Source organism: Sciurus vulgaris (genome assembly GCF_902686455.1).
Source record: "Sciurus vulgaris genome assembly, chromosome: 4".
NCBI classification, from domain to species: domain Eukaryota; kingdom Metazoa; phylum Chordata; class Mammalia; order Rodentia; family Sciuridae; genus Sciurus; species Sciurus vulgaris.
In genome coordinates, this window is record NC_136464.1 from 120,363,347 (window position 1) to 120,384,650 (window position 21,304).

Consider the following 21,304-nt stretch of genomic DNA (forward strand, 5'->3'; position numbering starts at 1 on the left):
ATCTCTAGTTTCTTTCATTTTCCTGCAAATGACATGATTTCTTTTGTCTATAGCACTTGAATAAAACTCAATTGTGAATCTATACCACATTTTCTTTATCCATTCCTCCTTCGACAGGTACCTAAACTGATTCCATTACTTTGCTACTGTGAATTGTGCTGTGATAGACATTGATATGTAGATATCTCTACGATATGCCAACTTTAATTAGGGTATATACCAAGGAGTAGTATAGAGCAGTCTTTTTTTATTTTGAAACAAAATCTCACTAAATTGCCCAGGCTTGCCTTGAACTTGCAATCCCCCTGACTCAGCATCCCAGATAGCTGGGATTACAGATGTGTGCTGCTCTGTCTGACCCTACCTTTACATTTAAAAGAAAGATATCTACTAATTTTTCTTTGTTATAGCCATTTAAAGATTTAAGTCCTCTATTACAGCAAAGTATAGTGTTTATTCTGCTAACCGGTGCTCCAGTGTCTTCTGACCATCCCTTGCCAAATTTCTTGGTTGAATTCTTTTCTTTCTTTGTAGAAAAATCCTCTAATCCCATATAATACTTTAGAAACAAACTGACCAGTGAAGAAACACTAGAACTAGTATAAGCCCCAATTTAGACAATAGTCTATAAAAAGCAGCAATAATTCTAAGACTGTTTTTTGGTACTTGAATATGTAATTTGGCCTTTTTGACATAATTTCCTATTAAGCCAATTTTTTTTGTCTTTTGCTCATTTTAGGAATTTGCATTTATCCACTTTTTTTTTGTTTGTTTCCAGGCACTTGATGTTGAAGTTATAGATATTTCTAAGTGCTAACATCCCAAAATATAATGTTAATGATATATGCCATCTTTGTATCATTTCCAAATTTTAAAAGAATGTTTTCCTTTATTACCTTAAATCACAGAGTAAAATAAGCAGTATAAATCAAGCAATCAATTCCTTCTGTCATTAGAGAATTCGTTAATGGGTTTAAATGTTCTACTAATTGATTCTCTGTGGATACCATTCATCAAGTAACCCCAAATCCCCTAGAATAAATCAATATTTTTCTCACTTTTTTATTTTTACATTCACAATGATATCATGAGAACTTTGGGGAAAAAAAGGTTCCTGCTAAAATAGAAGTAAAATTGAAGAGAATAAAGACAGTATATTTATTGGTTTAAAACATGAATTTTGAAAAAAGACCTCTTGAGTTCTAATTTTCCTTTACCACTTCCTAATCATGTGATCACGGACAAGTGATTGGATATCTGTGATTTTTTTACTTTCCTGTAATACTACTCACCAGGTTGTCAGAATGATTAAATTATCATTTATAAAGTCTTTCAAAATCTCTATGCATCAACATTACATTTAGCTTATCACTAGTTTTGCTTTCCATCCAAGTGTTTACAGTCACCTATTTTAGGATTTTGACAGGGATTCCTGTCAAACTTATAATATACAATCATAAGGCTGTAACGAGACCCCTTTCTCTCTCTTACCTCTCGTGTTCAGCCCTCATCACCTAGCAAAATGTGTACTTTACTTTCTATTAATCAAGGACTTTTGGGATTTGTAGTACATAATGTATAAAATGCATTTTTTAAGATTTCACTTTTCTTCAGAGATAATGTAGACTTGTTTTTGAGAAATTTGACAACACTGAATGGATTCTACATTGTTGAATACACATCTTTCTTCACATGGTATATTACAGAGTTCCCCAAGGATAGTTAGTTATTTTCATTTTTGAGCAAGTGGTGTGTGTGTGTGTGTGTGTGTGTGTGTGTGTGTGTGATGGAGAGAGAGAGAGAGAGACAGAGACAGAGAAAAACAGAGACAAAGATAAACACTATGAAATTCTCAAAGAATTAAACACTTAAAATAGAATTTATAATTTTCCATCCTCTAATGCTTTCCTTCAAAACAGTTTCTTAAAATATTATATTAGTAAGTAGGACTTTATTGTCATAAGTTTCAAATGTGAAAAGAATATAAAAGGAAAATCAGAGTGACCTAGTTCTCAAAGTAGATTCAAATCTTAGAGCCTCATATTTGTTTTTAGATACAGAATAGTTTATTCTTTGGACAAACATAAAAATCTCTAGATGTATGCACAACTTTAGAAGTAACTTTTTCACAAAAAACTATTGCAATGATTTTTACATGGGTTTACAAAAATAGTTAAGTATGTTCTGGATATATTTATTTGGATATTGACATTAAATATGAAAAGGAAATGTAACAAAAAAGTATTGCAACACAGTTACCACTAAGGATATATCAGTGTATTGAAACACACCATATATGTTTAAATCCATGAGTTTATAATAATTCTAACTCATCCTTCATCGTTGAAGAATTCTAAGGAACTGATTCTCTTGAAGGCCAATCTATAAATAAAGGATAAATAAATGAACAAGAACACTCATTCTTCCTGCCTTTTCCATGTAAACTGTCTTTCAGGATAACCAATAATTTATTTGAACAACTTTATGTTCATAGAAATCTTCTAAAAAACCCAATGAATAAGGAACGATAATATCTCCATATTGCAAGTCTTAATGAAGTGATGAATCTAGGCCATGATTATCCTGGTGGCTGGCGTCATAAAAGGCAACCAAGCAGACATTATACCTTCCTGATGGAAGCATGTAACACCGTCTATGAAATAGTCTTAATCCAAACAACTTGAATCAAGCCTGTAGTTTTAAATTTGCAGGAAATTCAAGGGATAGAGGAACACAGAGTTAAATAGATCCATTAAGAGAACTGATGGTGGCCTCTGAGAACATACTCTATGCCTTACTAGATAAAAAATTGGCTGCAAACACTTGTCATGCACAGAGAGACTGATACCAGTGCATGGCAGTGCTGGCCTGGTCAGAATGTACCCTTTTCTCTTTCCACTCCTTTCTCTACTCTCTTCCTTTGGATTCACCCCTTAATTAAGATGCTAGTCTTATTTATATAAGGCTGAATTCTTAATTCCTGAGTCAAGAGTATGTTTTGCTGCTTAAAGTAACTTATATTTCTATATAGTGTCCTGAAAAATTATAATCCCTTCTAAATTAACATACAAATATGAGGAAAATATAGTCCTGCAACACTAACAAATATGGGCAAAAAGACCAGAAAGTTAGGTTGTTTGAAGTTATTCTCAGGCATCCTATGAGTTCCATATTTAGTAAAATTAAATGTTTCTTGAGTTGCATCATTGAAACAAACTTTCAGAACATTATAAATATTCCTTGGATCCTCAATTTAAGACTTTGAGTGGTAGAGTTTTAAGATGGTGACTGCCTGGTCTTCAACCACACATAAGTATGTTGGTATCATTCAGTATGTCTCTTAAAAGTACTTTTTTGCATTTTCCTTAATCCAGAATCCCAGCTCTATCATTTGTCTTCTTTGTACATATTTACGGAACAGGAGAATTTGTGAGGTTTTTTGTTTTTCTCTTTTGGTACTAGGGATTGAACCTGGGGCATTTAACCACTTAGCCACATCTCCAGCCTTTTTTATATATTTTATTTAGAGACAGGATCTCCCTGAGTTGCTTAGGGCCCTGCTAAATTGCTGAGGCTAGCTTTGACCTGTTGGTCCTCCTGTGCCCTGAGATTACATGCCTACCAGAGCAAGAGAATTTGAGTCTTTACTTAACCATAGTTTGTGATATATGTTCAGTGAGGAAGGAATTTTTGTCAGTTTTGTTTACTTTTATAAAACACCAGAGCCTAGAATCCTGCTTGGCATATACGAGATGTTCAGTAAATGTTGTTGAATGAATGAATTTAAATCTGAGCTTTCGCAAAGCATAGGAGTTTGGGTTTTATATAAATAAAGAGTACTGCTCAACTGTATCAATTTTGGGAATTAGTTAAGTTATATCAAAATAATTCATGTCTCCCTACTTCTGTGTCATCTTCAGTAAAGTACTCTAACCAAAGTGAATAAAGAATTTAAAAGAGCAGCCAGGTGTAGTGCATGCCTGTAATCCCAGCAGCTCAGGAGGCTGAGGCAGGAGTATCATAAGTTCAAAGGCAGCATCAGCAATTTAGTGAGACTTGTCTCAAAATTAAAAATAAACTATAGGCTGGGGATGTGGCTTGGTGGTTAATAGCCCCTGGGTTCAATACTCAATACTAAAAAGAAAAAAGAAGAAGAAGAAAAGAAAAGAAAAAAAGAATTTAAAAGAGCTAAATAAATTAAATCTACAGAAATGGTCCTTTAGAGAAATGAGTTGTGATTATACTTGCTACTCTAAGGAAATATTTTACTTTGATAAAATATAATATATATTTTTCTCCTAGAAAGGAGGCTGCTGAGATAATGCAACTTTTAAAATGTGTAATCAGATGTGTATAATATTAAGATTTTATACTTTTTATTTTAAAATTTTAGAGTACACTGTTTTTTAATTCCACCTTTGATTCTGAGTTATCTTGTTCTACCCAGCAGCAATATGCAGCTTTTCCTTTATTGTTATTCTGTTACCATTAGTTTATTAGTATGACCCTTTTTCTGTGAAAGAGTACTCCTCTTAAATTTTCATTTATTATTGTGGAGAGTTTTATAAAGATGGAACATTGCAAAAGATTGTGTTTTATTGATTGGTGGAGTTGATGCAGTACTATAAAGCAGTGTGCTGAAGTATTAAATTAAATATTCTTTCTATCTATTCTACTTCAGGTCCATCTTAGAGGTTAAAGGGCATTACACAAATGAAATGATAAATCTAGTTTACATAGTTTCCCTATAGACATTGAACTACTTCTTTTTTATTATGTCTGAATAAAACTCATTATCTATTTTGTTTCAGTAATAATTATGAGATTCTCTCCTAAGCAATTCTTTACTGTCTGCATTATTCTCCATCTTATAGAATACCCTGGAAAGCCAAGCATATAAATATGATAAAAGAATTAAGCTGTTGAAATAAATTAATTTATTGTGCAACAATGTATTCAAATCTTACTTACTCAATGGATTTTACTTTAATGAAATTCTTCAAAGAACAATACATTATGTTCCAAAGATTGAAATTATACATTAAGTGAAATGAATGAATACATTGTGTCTCAATTTATAGAAAGTTTCAATTGAATAATTAAGCTTTTAAATCACAAAATTTGCATACATTAAAATATTTTCTTTAAATAAAACTACTAAGTATTGTCTTTGTATTCTTTTTTCTTAAATATAAACTGTAATTAAAGCAAAAGTAAGGCAAAAATAATTAAATTCTACAATTGTACCACTATTTTCCAAGCCTTAAAGTATGCTGTTAAAATGAATCTTACATTGACTTTAATCTATTTTTGCTTAATTTATTATGTGATCTTTAGAGTATTTTGACTGAATAAACAAATAAGTAAATAACTTATGAATTAAAGGAATCACTGCAGGAATCTTTCACAATTAAATATATTGACTAATGAAACATTTTTCTGCATATATTACAAATATTAAATAAGGAATTCTTTTCAACGGCACAGACATTGTTGCTAGAGTTTTATGCATTAAATATTTAAGTTTTTATGATTTAATTAAGAAAAAAAACCCAATTATAATGCTTTCCATTAACACTACTAAGAAATCTATTATGGCAGGAAAATCAGACTTGCAAAATGATTTTAGAGCAATGATTTATTTCTAGATTGTACTTTATCTGTGTTCGACCAGACATGTGCCATTACAAATAAGATCACTAACAATTATTAAGAGAATTATTAAATGGATTGATAGATAAACAATTGAGTGATGTTTCAAAGAAAATAAAATGTTTAATTTAGAAAATGTTATTTTTATGAAAATATAGCAATGCTCTTTCCTAAATACATATGCTATATTTCACATACTATGTATTTCTGTGTAATCCAAGTATTAAGTTAGATTTATTAGAAATTAGTTTTATAGGAAGTTTAGACAATAGTCTGGAGATGCAGCTTGGTGGCGAAATGCTTGCCTGGTATGTGTAAAGCTCTCTGTTCAAACCCCAGCACTGCCAAAACTAAGTAACCAAATAAATAAATAACTCTTAGATAAACTCTGTGCCTCTACCAGAATTTCAAGAAATCAGTTGTAGACATTTCCCATGTATCTTTTGTCATGCATGCAATTAGCTACAGCATAATTTATTAATGTTTTTAAACAGGTTTCCAAGAAGTTCTATACTGTTTACAAATCGTTACTCTAAAATAAATGTACAAATATTCATAAAGAAATACAGAATTCAACCTTTGAATATTTTGCAAAAATCAAGATTATTCCTTGATTTGAGATTGCAAAGATTTGATATGAAACTTGCCATTTAAAATGACTTCATAATTCAGGGTAGAGCCGAATGTTAGGAAAAAATATTTTAAATCCCAGTTGCTTTTATATTATAACTAGAAGGTAAGAAAAACTTGGCATTTAGATGTGAATTCTCTGATCTTTTAAACCATATACATATTTGTTTCTTTAAAAATTTAAGTCATCTTGTTCACATCATGGACTATACAGAACATAGATATTTTAGAAGCATATTTAGAAGCACTCATGTAGTTGGAAAATAACTGATAATATGTTCACTTTTAGTGTCATGAGAAATGATTTCAAAATGTTAATCTGAAAATTGTACTGTTGAATACCATTTTCTTTAGTATCCTATACAGTGTCAAACGCTTGATGTGGCATAAACTTCCCTGAACAAGCTAATTTAAATTTTTAAGATCTGGGGGTGTATTATTTGTCTCTTTCCTTCCCTGCTGTCCCATTTATTTGCATTTTGTCTTTAAAGTGGAATTCCACAGAACTTCAGTTGGAAAATATATTGCATATATATTTTTAAATTCAAATTCCATCTCTCTTTTTAAATTGTAAATGGACATGAAATATTTATTTATTTATTTATTTTTATATGAACTCAGGAACATTCCCCTATGAGAATCAAACCAGGGCCTCACACATGCTGGGCAAGTGCACTGAGCCACACCCCTAGTCCTACTGTATATATTTTACATATACCTAGATATCAGTTTTGTTATTTGTAGAAAATAGAGCACTTAATTCTTAACATGTCATCAATTGAAGTAAAGTTTTAGCACTTTGGTATAATACTGACAACAGACCTGTTCTTTGGAAAAGGTTCTTATTGTCCTTTAGGAAACCAATCCATACATTTTACATCAGTATGAAAGCTCTTAAATTTCAGCAAGTTATCACTATAAGATTTTAATATGCATTTCACCTTTTGAGAGAAGAATTCAGTTGATGGTTTTTTCTTTTGCTCCTTTTATTCCTTTATATTTTTGTTTGATAATGCAAAACTTTTGTCATGAAATTTCTCATGAGTTCATCTTTTATTCTATTGTATGTACATTGGAAAATCATTTTATCATATGGATTTTGGATATGATCCATTTGTTTCTCTTATTTTTGTTTTATTTGTCATGTTCCACTAAGATAAAGTCTCAGCATATCTCTTGTAGATGTTTATTGACAAATACACAAGGCAAATTAAAAGGGTATCACTCAAGTGGCACTTGATCTTGGTTGCATGCTAAAATTACCTTCAGAACCTTGGTAAAATCTGGGCTGTAGTTCATGCCTAGTATATTGGTTTCCTCGGGTCACCTTAACAAAGAACCAGGAGCTTGGTGACTTGAAACAACAGAAGTCTCACATTTCTGGAGGTGTGAAGTCCAAATCAAGATGTCAAAAGGACCATACTCTCTAGACTGAGATTCTAGATAGAATCCTTTCTTTCATCTTCATGGTTTTTGCAGGTGGCTAGCAATCCTTGGCCATTGTTGGCTTACTGATGCACGACTCATCTCTGCCTCCATCTTCAAACACATCTGTCCTCACATCAGCTTCTTGGAAGGACACTAGTCATGTTGAACCAAGAGCCCACATATGTCAGCATGGCTTCATCTTAACTAATTATATCTGCATAGACCCTATTTCCAAATAGTTCATCAAGATGTATGTCTTAATATCTGAAGATATAAATATCGTATTGCTCAGAATAGAAAAAGTCAAAAAATGGATATGATGCTAATCTGTAACTCCATTTATAACAACTCATTGGAGGCATTTATGTAATTCATTTGCAGGTCATTGAAACCATAATGATACAGAGCTTAGAGCAAGAGGTATGGAGGGAGATATAAGGGATTATATAAAATAGTAACAACTAATACACATTTCATGAATTCTTCCTTAATGTTTGTGTGATTGAATTTGAGGTAGGGGTTTATAGAGAGAATTATTTGAATCAAGGGAAATTATTGCAAGGTTAGTTAATAACCCATTTCCATGATGCCTTACATTGCGATTGTCTGAGCATGCCCAAAGCATGTCAGGATGAAATAGCTGTTAGCAGCTTCTTTGGTGGTGGTGTTATTCTGATCAAACACGTGGATAATGTGTGTGCTAAATGCTCTTCAGACACTTGCCTAAACAGGAAAATATATTTAAAGATTCTTCAAAATGGTAAGTATTGAGAACTGAATCTTGCTTGGTTCTGTGAATTCTCTGTTGTCATATGGGTTCTTAATTGTACAGTTCAGGCTGTCTTTGGGCTTACTTTTTCTCTGAAGAAGGAACTAACATCTGCCCTTATCAATGAGGGCATTTTAAGTCATTTTCCAGGCTTATCTATAGAATCACAGCTTCATAACCCTCTTTGCCTACTTTACTAAGAAAAACTGAGTTATTTAGATGATCAATGGATTGAAGAATTTAAAATATGCTAAATTTCAGGCTTTACCTCTTTAAATTTACCTCTTTTCTTCCTCCCTCTCTCCCCGTGGCGGCCTAGGAGCGGGTTCCAGACAGCCCCTCGCCTGCCCCCTCTCTGGAGGAGGGTCGGAGGCCCGGCAGTCACCCGTCATCACACCGCAGCAGCAGTGTGTCCAGCTCCCCGGCGCGGACTGAGAGCTCTTCTGACAGAATCCGTAGGTCATACTTTTACTTGTCACCATTTTAAACTTTATTAGGTGCAGGTGGCTTTTCTAATCAAAATGCCCTCATTCCAAATAGATCTCAGATGTATCATGTTCTGAAGCTCTGTAGCAATAGCCATCTCTCAAAATTATGTTTCCCAGTTTGGAATATCATGAAGTATGATACAACATTAACAGGTTCTGATATAAACTCCCTCAGTTGATACTACTCATAAAGATTTGAGCTATGAAACAGAAAAAGTAAGTAACCTTCTAGATTAGTTTCTGAAGTAAATAGCCAGTTCTCAAGTATCTAATGTCTGAGACTATTGTTTAGGGATTATTCAACTTTATTTCTTTGATCCCACTTCTGCCATTTTTCTAACTCATTAGTTTTTAAAATTCATTATTGAGTTAATGAAGATATCCACAAAAAGGAGTAAAAGAAATCAAATTCAAGATGGTAAATATTGAAGGGAAAAAATAACAGAATGAATCAAACAACATTACTCTATGTAAATTTATGATTACACAAATGGTATGCCTTTACGCCATGTACAAACAGAGAAACAACATGTATCCCATTTGTTTACAATAAAAAAAAAAAAGATGGTAAATATTTAAATGGTAACAATAACAGAAGGGAGATCTGTATCATAGAACAAGCCAATCAGGGGCAGGAGGAGGAAGGGAAAAGGAAGGAACTGGGGAATGAGATTGATCAAAATATGTTAAATACTTTTATGGATATGGCATAATGAATCTCACGATTATGTATAATTAAAATGCACCAATAAAAAAGACAGTATATTCTTAAGAAATTTCTAAATCACTCAGGTGATCAACAGATTGAAGAATTTTAAATTGGCTAAATAAAGTTAAAATTCCGTTCAAGTAACAGGTGACTGTATCTATGCAAAAATTGAAGAATTTTTAAAATAAAATAAATATATTAAAAAGAATGGCTTATTTGACAAAACCAACATGTAACATATTATTTCCAGACCTTATGTGTTACTTTACAAAATCATATCTATAGTGTAAGTTTCATATAATTGTGCAAAATTTATTGGAGTTAGTTGGTTGTTGAGAATATTTCCATAAGAGGAATATTTCCATAAGACACTGTCTTAGTGTGTTGTAAAGGAACTTTTGCATAAGCAAACGTCTTAGTCTTAGAACTATTGGTGTGGATAACTGAAAGTATGTACAACAGTAGGAAATAAAAGTATAAGATAGTCAATTATTAGAAATTACATAGTTATACATAATACAAAATATCAGCATTTGGTTTGACTGTTCTAAAACTTATTTCTCTAATTTCATGATGTAATGATCACTTTTTATTGATAAAAACGTTTGTATCATTTGACAACCATTCCCAAATCAATCATAACTTCTGTATGCATTTTTGCTATGCTGACACTAGACATAAATTTAATGATGAATATTAGTTTCGTTTCTATTGCTTTTATATGACATGGTCATTGGAAAAGTCCTGTCCTCCTAGAGAAAGAAAAATATTTGTTTTCCTAAAAATTAAATGGAAATGATGGACAGATTGAGGAAGATTTGAAAGAGTTTTGCTATAAGTTCATGTTATTTTATTAATGATTGTATTTTACTTATTCTTAATAGAAACAGATTTTTGCATTCTTGTGCTACTGTAATTCCTTGAATCAAAAACATACAACATACACACATATACCTCTGCATATATACATCTTTACACATATGTATGTTTATTTTTAATATTTAAAATAATTTTAGACTAACAGAAAATTTTCAACTGTCATATGAATAATTCTTATATATTTTCCACCCAGACTCACCCAATTAATCAATCTCTGTCAAAAGATATTTTGGGGCTGGGGATATAGCTCAGCTGGTTGAGTGCTTGCCTCAAAAGCACAAGAACAAGGGTTCAAATCCCCATCACCACAAAAAAAAAAAAGATATTTCTATAAAGGCAAATTTCTACCTAATACCAGTCTTAGACATAAGGCTTTTTTGCCTCAAATACTTGATTATTTTCAACAAATAAGATATATTTCTTACAAAACCACCGAATAATGATCAAAGTCAGGAAATGAACATTATCATGTTATTAGTATTTAAGCTATAGACCTTATTCAAATTTCAACTATTTTCCTAGTACTATTTTTATTAGCAAAAAGGTTTTTTTTTTTCCTGTTCCAAAAGCCAATTCAGACCCACACATTCCATTAGTTATCATATACTCTCAGTTGCCTTTAATTAAAGAAAATGGAACAATTCCTCAGTCTGTTTTTCTTTCTGTATTTTCTATTTTTGATGGGTATAGATCATTCATTTTATAGAATGACCCTCTGGATTTTTTGATGTTCCTCATGATTAGACTTAGTTTATGTATTTTGGGCAGGAATCACAGCTATGAGAGAACATCTCTCTCAGTGAATAGTGTCAGGAAACATGGTCTTTGTACAGTTCTGATGATCACTTTATCATTCTGTTAAGATGTTGACTACCACCTACTACAATGGTAGATTTTTGGTGTTATTATTTTGTTTTTTACTTTTGAAGGTATTAAACAACTTGTTAAGAAGTATGTTGAGCATATAGTTAATAACTTTTACTACTAATTAAAAATCATTGATCCCCCAAATAATTACTAATAATGGTTGTCAAATGATATTCTCTAACATATTCTTAGGACATTTAAAAAATATTTTCCAGAGAAAATAATATTTTAATGTATGATTCTTTTTCCTCTCTGTTTTTGCACAAAACCAAGTTTCTCATGGGCAATCCATTAAGTGAATTTATTGACTGGACTGGGAAAACCATGAGCATCTGATCATCTCAATAATGACAGTGTTTTATCATTTCAATAGTGACAGGTTACTGTTAATAGTTTTAAAAAGCAATTATTGTTTTTATTTATTCAACCATTCAGTTGGTATTAATCACTTTTATTTTCAAGTTTGAATTCAGAGCCAAATTTTAAAGAAGTACTCTGATATCTATGGCCCCTTGAAACAATAATTTTAGTGCCTTCCTTTATATTTGCCTTTTCAGGTCACTAGAATATTATTTATTAAATTTTAACTTCACAGTGTTTAAAAGCACTCTAATATTCAGATTGTAGTTGTTGTAGAATTAAGGAAGATTATTTACTGAGGAGAGACTTGTTTGCACTAGATTAAAAAATTTTAGTTCTTCACTGGTAGTATGATATAATCATTCAAAACTACTCTGGTCATTAAAAAATATTTATGTTTAGGTTTATATTTTTATGTGGCATAAAAATAAAATAAAATGGTGTCATTTTTAATATTTCCTGCTTATCTTCAAGAATTATGGTAATCAATCTTCACATTTTTTAGGGCTAGATTATAATTTTAAAGTTAGACCTTTATGATTTTACTTATTTTTGAACCTGAGAGTTTGATTGATATATTTGAACCTTTTATGTTATGGTGTTTTTGTGTTTGTTCTTTTGTTTCGGGTTTAACAGCTGTTCATCAGAATGGGTTGTCCATGAACCAGATGCTGATGGGTTTATCACCAAATGTACTCCCTGGGCCGAAGGAGGGAGATTTGGCAGGTCATGACATGGGACATGAGTCGAAAAGGATGCATATTGAGAAAGGTAATTTATGATTATGTGGCTTTATTTTTCCTGTTCAGTATATAAACTAGATTTAATCATGGATGAGGTGTATCTCTATATCATGTGAACCGATACTATGTAAACATTTAAAAATGTATATTTTTAATTTTAAAATGGGCCTATTCAACAAAAAAGAGATGAAGACCTGCTGCTTTTCTCTTAAAAAAAAAAAAAAAAAAAAAAAAAAAACAGGTAGGTAACAATTTAATTCACAGTACATTTTTAAAAGAGATTTGTTTATCCTAATTGTAATCTCTGAATTCCTAAAGGGCTGCTCTTTGTCTTTTTTCATTACCTTTATCATCATTTTCATTTTGCTTCCTGTGACAGAACAACAGCAGCATAGAAAAGATTATTGGAAGTCTTTCTTGGATGAAAGATATATATATGGTCATTGAATCCATAACGGCATATAAGTGAATCTCATCAGTAAATGTACTAGTTATTATTCCTAAATTCTAGTTAACAAATAACAAAACCCAGATTGTATAAAGCTCCAAGTTTCCTACTGGTATTTCTTTTTATTTTGGTGAGGGGTGTACCAGGGATTGAACCCGGGGGCGGTTTAACTATTGAGCCACATCCCAACACTTTTTTTTTTTTTTTTTTAATTTTTTATTTTGAGACAGGGTCTCACTAAATTCCTTAGGGTCTCACTAAACTGCTGAGGCTGGCTTTGAACTTGCAGTCCTCCTGCCTCAGCCTCCTGAGCTTTTAGGATTACAGGGGTGTACCATCATGCCCAGCCCTACATGTTTTGTTTGTATGAACCTAACCCATTTCCACAACCTACACCCTTTCAATGAGTATTTTCATGCCCTGTTTCATTAAGTAAGGAAATTGAAGATTTTTTAGTATATATTTCAGAAATTTATGCAAGAAGTTATGTTTTCAAATTATATATTTTAAATTGTGAGTATATGAGCCTTTCCACCTCTACTTCAATTTTAATTAATGTTTTCAACTTTTTAAATATAGATGGGTACTTTGCCTGTGTTTTTCAACATAAATATCAAATAATCATGTTACTAACAAGAATTATTTCTTTGGGGCTGGGGATATTGCTTCATTATAGATTATTTGCCTAGCATATTGCTTCATTATAGATTATTTGCCTAGCATGTACAAGACAATGAGTTCAATCCCCAGCACCTCAAACAAAATAGACATACAAACCCTGAATTATTTCTTTATAAAACATGCTTACACAACGGGTACAACTGATTATTAAAAATGATATTAAAAAGAATTGGATATTTAGATAATTAATTAAAGGGAAAGAAATGTTTGAAGAGAGATTAAGTCTTGGAAGGGCAATATTTTGTACTACACACAAAAAAGTAAAACTACTTACTAAAATAATTTTCCATTCAACATAAAATATCTCCACTAATTCCTTAGGGAGAAAGAATACAATATTTGTACAGATTTTATTATATGAACTGTAGAATATCAATGAGAAAACTATAATCTTTTCTAGGTATTAGCATGTTAAGGTCTAGGTATGACTGAGAAATAGCACTAAGAAACTTCTAAATACTTATTTCAAAATTTACTAAGTAATTTGCTATTACTAGCAATTTACTATTACTGTATGCAATGCAGCACTACACCAAATGGTCCTTAAACTTCTAATTCTAATTTTTCAACAATGATGAAAAATATGTTGTATGTTCTATACCTTTTTATATTTAGCCAAAAAACTCGTATACAGCAGTATTATGATAATGAGCATAGAGATTTTTTTTCCAGTACTGGAAATTGAACTCTGGGCCTTGTACATGCTAGGAAAGTGCTCTACAACTGAGCTACATTCCCTGTCCTTTTATATATTTTGAGGCAGAGACTTGTTAAGTTGCCCAGGCTGGACTTGAACTTGTGATCTTTCTGCCCAATCTCCCAAGTCACTGGGATCATGGGCATTGGCTACTATGCCTGGCAAAAATTAAAGTTCTGTAGAGGTTAGCATTTTAACAAATATTTACCTATAACAATTAATCACATGAATTAAGAAACTATTTCCAAAAAGGTTCAGCAAAAGAATAAATTCCTACAGAATATTATGAGTGACTCCATTCTCAGCTTTCCCATGCTATTATTTATCTAGTTTAAAATGAGTTGCATACAAGGCAAGGTTTCAACAATGTACAGTAGAGGTTAAGGTATTAGGGCTTAGTTATTTTCCAGAACTTTGGTGAATTAGTAGATGAAATGTAAAAATTCCAGAGATGGTAGTGAATAGAACACTAAAGGTACAACCAATACTATAGTTGGAATAAGGGAATAATGAATGTGTTTTAGTCAGTTTTTTTTTGTTTTGTTTTGTTTTTTTTTTTTTTGCTGCCATGACTAAATGACGTGAGACCAGCAAAACTGTAGAGGAGGAAATGTTTATTTGGGGGCTCATGGTTTCATAAGTCTTAGTCCATAGAAGGCTGGCTCCATTCCTTCGGGACCTAGGTAAGGCAGAACATCATGGTGGAAGAGTGTGCAGAGGGAAGCAGCTCACATGGTGATCAGGAAGCAGAAAGAGAGACTCCACTCATCGGATAAAAGTATATACCCCAAAGCTACGCCCCAATTCCCACCTCCTCCAGCCACACTCTACTGCGTCAGTTACCACTCAGTTGATCTTTTTCAGGAGATTAATTCACTGATTGTGTTAAGACTCACAGCCCAATCATTTCTCCTCTGAACCGTCTTGCATTGTCTCACAAGTGAGCTTTTGGGGGACACCACATCTAAACCATAACAGAATGCCATTAGAACTTTTGGTGAAGAGCTTTATGCAGCTTTATCTTCCAAATTAAGATGACCTATACATTTTATAACTATTTCTTTTTCATGAGTTATAAATTTATCTATCTTATCATTCATTACAATTATTATAAATTTGCCACCATGGAGAATTTTTGGAAATAATATTCCAGTGTAATCTAGGTGTTCCATTTTTGTTTTTCTTATGTTCCTTCCTCAGCAAGTCCATTGCATCATTTTCCTTGTTATTTGGGGGTTGTTTCTTCACTGGTATACATCTGCTAGACTGTCAGCCTAGAATCACCTGAATTACATTTGCTTTAAACAGACTAGGGACTGTATGACTGCACACTAATCTGAACTGAATTACTAGAAGACTAAGAAACAGGGAAGAGTTAAAACTGTGAAGATCACATTCTTTAAGGAACAATGGCAAGGCAAAAGGTGGCATTATCTGACCTTTGCAAGATACATTTCTATGAAATGTAGTGGAACATTGTGACCCTGAATGTACATAAAAACTTACTCTATTACTATGGGACTTCTGATCACATCAAGGTTTTCTAAATGGTTTTTCAGTCAGAACAAAGACCTTGGTTATATCCTAATGTTTCCCAATATTTTAACACATCTTTTATAAAGGAAGATCAATTTTTAATATTCTCCCTAGAAATGTGATGCTACCTTTGATTTCAAATGTAGATATGCAATCATGGGAATTTTAATAAATTTTGATACTGTTACATTGTTTTATGATGCTCTTTCTTGCATGAACTCACTCTGTCTTTTATCTACTTTTCAGCATACTGAATTAATAGTAAATATTCATGGGCTTTCTAGATTGATAGAGTCTACTAAATTAAAAATTGTTTTCTTTCATGACTACATTTATCATGTCCCTCATAATAACCCTGTAACTTTCTTACTACTCATATCTGTATTAAACAAGTAACTTTATTTAGAGACATTTGTAGAGAAATTAATTATATGTTCATGTCATTTTAGGCTTGGACTTCTTATATATAATTTGCTGCCTACCAACTAAATCATTCAAAAGGCAATAATTCTTAAGAAAACATTGATACTAAAAATAGATACTGAAATTCATTTGTATGCTGAGAATTACTGTGGTCTGAAATCTTAATCATCAGTAACTTTTTAACATTTTATGTTCTTCTTAATATTAAATAGCTTTTGGCTCATATTCTATTAGACAAAAAATTAAGTAACCATCAGCTGAAGGGCCAGTGGCTTTACAAGCATTAGAATTTGAAAATACTAACTGCTAAGTAAATTCTTTCATTTTTGAAATAAGGACTACTCTAATAAGGGTTTAAGCTGAGGGAGAGTTTAATTAAAGCACCTTCAAAATATACATATGAAAAATGAGTTAGTGGATCAAGAAGTGACAGACACAGAAGTGGTGCAGTCATCCCAAGTCTAAGTAGAATGCTTTTACGATTATGAATTTCTATTAAAATCAGGAGTTTGTAAAAGATGTGTGCCCAGAAAAATTCTGATGCAATTACATAGCATGTCTTTAAAATGATCATTATGTCTTTTCCCTTTTCTACAAATCCCAACACAACCCAACTTCTCTTGAGCTTCTGGATTTTATAAATATTGCTGATCTTTTTCCTCAGTCTAAATATAGTAGTAATATAGTAGTAATAACTGACATTTGAATTACATAGATGGACTCACTGTTTCTTGATGCTGCATCTGTTTAATGCCCCATACGTTTGTCCTTTGACGCTAAATTACAGTCCGTCCTCTATCATGCATAATTTGTTGGGTTTTCCTTAAATTATTGAATTTCAGCACATTTTGGAGCAAACTTCATACTTCTCCTGTATTTTAATAAACACAGTTTTGTAATTGTGGAATATATTGCATTTTTAATATACCAAAAAATTAAATGTATAATAAAGTATATAATATTAGCTTCTTCTAATTGTAGCAAACTTAAATATTTATCCTTGGGACTAACTGTTGAATGCCTAATTTATATTAATGCATTTCAGTCTCACATTAAGTATTCCAATGTGATGTAATTAATTAGTAAATATTTATTAAGAACCAGATATATGAAAAAAACAAAAGAAATTTAAACATTCTCTGCCCTTCCCCCATCTTCTTTGCAACAATTATATATTTTTTTCTTAATCTGTATCTGAATATTTCCTCTACAGTTAATGTTTTTCCTTAATTTGTTTTCATAGAATATATATATATATTTTTTTTTTAATTTTATTTATTTATTTGTATTGTAAACAAGTGGGGTACAACTTGTTTCTCTGTTTGTACATGAAGTAGAGGTATACCATTTGTGTAATCATACATTTAAATAGGATAATGGTGTTTGATTCATTCTGTTATTTTCTCCCCACCCCTCCCACCCCTCTTTTCCCTCTATACAGTCCCTCCTTCCTCCTTTCTTGCCTCCCTCCCACCCCCCCATTATGTATCATCTCCCACTTATCAGCAAGAGCATTCATCCTTTGGTTTTTGAGATTGGCTTATCTCACTTAGCATGATATTCTTCAATTTCATCCATTTGCCTGCAAATGCCATAATTTTATTATTCTTTATGGCTGAGTAATATTCCATTGCATATATATATATCACAGTTTCTTTATCCATTCATCAATCGAAGGACATCTAGGTTGGTTCCACAATCTGGCTATTGTGAATTGAGCAGCTATGAACATTGATGTGGCTGTTTCTCTGTAGTATGCTGATTTTAAGTCCTTTGGGTATAGGCCAAGGAGTGGGATAGTTGGGTCAAATGGTGGTTCCATTCCAAGTTTTCTAAGGAATCTCCACCCTGCTTTCCAGAGTGGCTGCACTAATTTGCAACCCCACCAGCAATGTATGAGTGTACCTTTTTCCCCATATCCTCGCCAACACCTATTGTTGCTTGTATTCTTGATAATTGCCATTCTAATTGGGGTGAGATGTTAAAAACCCACCAACTTTCTTTTACTATGAACACTTCCAGGATGCCAACATTTTAGAAGCAGGACTAGTTTGCGAAGAGTCATGAAATTCAGGGAATTTTCTTCAGTCCATAAAACATGTCTTTTGTGGCTTTTTTTTTGGGGGGGGGCATTGCCCAAGATTTCCAGTGTTTGCTATTCTTGTATAAAATACTTTCTTTTTGGTACTAAAAGTAGAGGATGGAGCACTAAAGGTAGCAATGTGTATAGCAAATTGTCCACATTTGAATTTCCTCCCTTGTTAATAATGTGTCCTTTGCATTCATCCTCATGGAGCTCAAGTTTGTGGGAAATTTTTCAAAAATATTTTCTTTTGCAACCACCCGTTGCTTAAAAATTCTAACTTTACTAAAATTTTAATTGAGTCTTCAAATATGGCTTTCTTCTTTTTAATTCTAGATTGATATATACTAATTTATAGTAAACGTTACATACAAATATACCTGAACCTGTTAGTATCTTTGACTAAACAGATGCATATAGACTGAGAGAATGTCTTCTTTAGAATTTTCAATGTTCCAATAATATTCATATACATCATAGGGCTATGATTATTTTCAGTTTTAAAATCCTCTAACATTCTGCTTTTTCTTTACGTATATCTTTCAGATATAATTTTTTTGCTTATTTCAAAATCTCTTATATTTTCCCTAAACATTACCTATGATGTAACTTTCCTCCTCAATTTCCAAGCCTTTGAAATAAAGGTGTTAATGCCAATACTTTTAATTCTGAATTTTCTAATAATGGACAGCAATCTTTTATGGATCTGAGAGCTCTTCCTTAGGTGGCAGATTTCATTTGCCATGCTCAGGTGAAGCCTTCTCAAGTTACCTGTTTTATTATGCTATGCATTATAATTTCTATATGCAGAGCTTCTAGTAATATTTAAGTGACAACTTAATAAAATCCTTCTTTACAATTCCCATAACAACCCCTTAATGATGGGAAATTGGTCTAAAATATGGGCTTTGTTGTTATTCTTTAACTTCATGCAATTTGATGACTGTCCTGTCACGTCGAACTTACATGTTTCTCAAACATCCTCTGTTCTTTACAAGGTGACTTCTGTTTCTTCCCTTACCTGTAATCTATATCCCTTTTCATATAGATGTGTTTAGCCCAAACTTACCTGTTAGGTCAGAGGGTATGTCTTCTTACCTTCTTTATATTTCTAGTATAAGGTTCAGCTTTAGTGAATCTGATAAATAATTTTTGGGATTTAAATGAGATAATATATGTCTGGAGTCCTTGAGCCATATAAATATTCAATGGAAACCATTAATACTGTCAAGTTAGCTACTGGATATGTGACTTGATTATATAGAGGATAAAATGCAAATGTGTAAACCACTGAATCCAGTACTTTATTTATAATTTATGATTCTACAGTTGTCATGATTCATATTTGATCTCAAATGGAAAATTAGAAACTATGATTTATTTATTTATTTATTTTTTGGTATCAGGGATTGAACACAGGGTTGCTTAACCACTGAGGCACACACATCCTCAAACTTTGTTTGTTTTCAATATTTTGTTTAGAATCAGGGTCTTGCTGTGTTGCTTAGGACCTCACCAAGTTGCTGAGGCTGACTTTAAACTTGAGAACCTCCTACTTCAGCCTCTCAAGCCCCTGGGATTACAGGTGTGCAATACCATATCCTGCTGCATCTTATTAATAATATTAATGTACCACAGACACTTATAGTACTTTTACTTGTGATCAGATAAAATGTCTTCTCAGGGGAAAAACATGAAAGACTAGTGATTATTTGGCTAAATCTGATTTAATTTCTTGATTCCCTTTGGTATACATGGAGCTCACTTCCTAACTGTCTAAGAAATTCTTTTATGTAGTCACGCCAATAGCTAACATTGTTCCAGCATTAAAAGTTAGGAAAAGAGTAATTGCTCTTTAGATTAACATATTAGTTCCACACGTGAATTTGCTTCATTTCATTACATATTTGTCAATCATTATAAACCCCCAAATTTTATTTCCTTCATGTCAGATGTTAATTGGACAACTTATTATGTGGCTTAATGAATTAATAATCTGTAGGGTTTTTTATTCTGCAGTTTATTTAAATATTACCTAAACCATGTTTTTTTTCTATTTTCATGTTTATTTCTATTTTTGCTAGTTTCTGATTGAAACTTTACATAATCTGGTGTGAAAATGATCTATAGAGGGTGTATACATTTTCAATATTATGTTTTTAAGAATTTACTCCAAATTGAAACTTCCTTTCAGAAGTACTGACTTACAAATCCAACATTTTAGTAGAGCTACAACTATTTATATTTTGTACATTTTAATTTTGTAAATGGACAAATATGTTTTTTTCAAAAAACTACAAAACTTTTTTATTATTCCCTCATTAGATTTATTAGAAGTATGCAAAAAATGTTCATTAAAGTCCAATGGTTGTTAACCTTAAAGAATAACAAAATACAAATGCTGAATTTCCACAAATATTTGATGACTGTATGATATTGTTGTTTTATAGAGTAAAATATCTTCAGTGTATACTTTAACTTAATATTTTTGAAGTTTTCTCAACTGAGATGTAAAATACAATATGAGCATGATATTATTTGACTTAACATTGACTTTTTTCTAAAAATAAATGAGTTGTTTATCTCATGCCTAATCATCATTAAATTCAGATCAATGTATTTAAAAGTACATGTTTTGTTAGTTCAAAATCTCCCCTAAATACCTAAGTTATTAAATAGGAAAAGGGCTACCATTTAAAAATATCATTTCAATTTTTAACATTCATTGTCTGTTTTTATTGAAACTTTTTATGATCTTATACGTGCACATGTGTGCCCCTTCCCAAGAACAAAGTACACAGCTTGACTTTCACTTGGCATGTGATGGAGTGATCCTACTTTGAATGCTATATTATGGGTTAAGAAGCAGAGTAATAGCCCTGTTGTCTCTTGTGCTTAGAGCAGTTTGAAT

At 31.9% G+C, this 21,304-nt stretch overlaps 1 protein-coding gene across 3 annotated transcripts in view; it reads left to right on the forward strand.

Annotated features, from left to right (window-relative positions):
- The window catches only part of DACH1 (dachshund family transcription factor 1), a 394,019-nt gene that overhangs the window by 274,269 nt on the left and 98,446 nt on the right, over nucleotides 1-21,304 (forward strand). For all 3 annotated transcript variants that reach the window (XM_079138922.1, XM_079138923.1, XM_079138924.1), the window contains 2 exons: nucleotides 8,799-8,934; nucleotides 12,419-12,553. In XM_079138922.1, coding sequence (XP_078995048.1) covers nucleotides 8,799-8,934; nucleotides 12,419-12,553 — 271 coding nt within the window. The remainder of the gene's footprint in view (nucleotides 1-8,798; nucleotides 8,935-12,418; nucleotides 12,554-21,304) is intronic.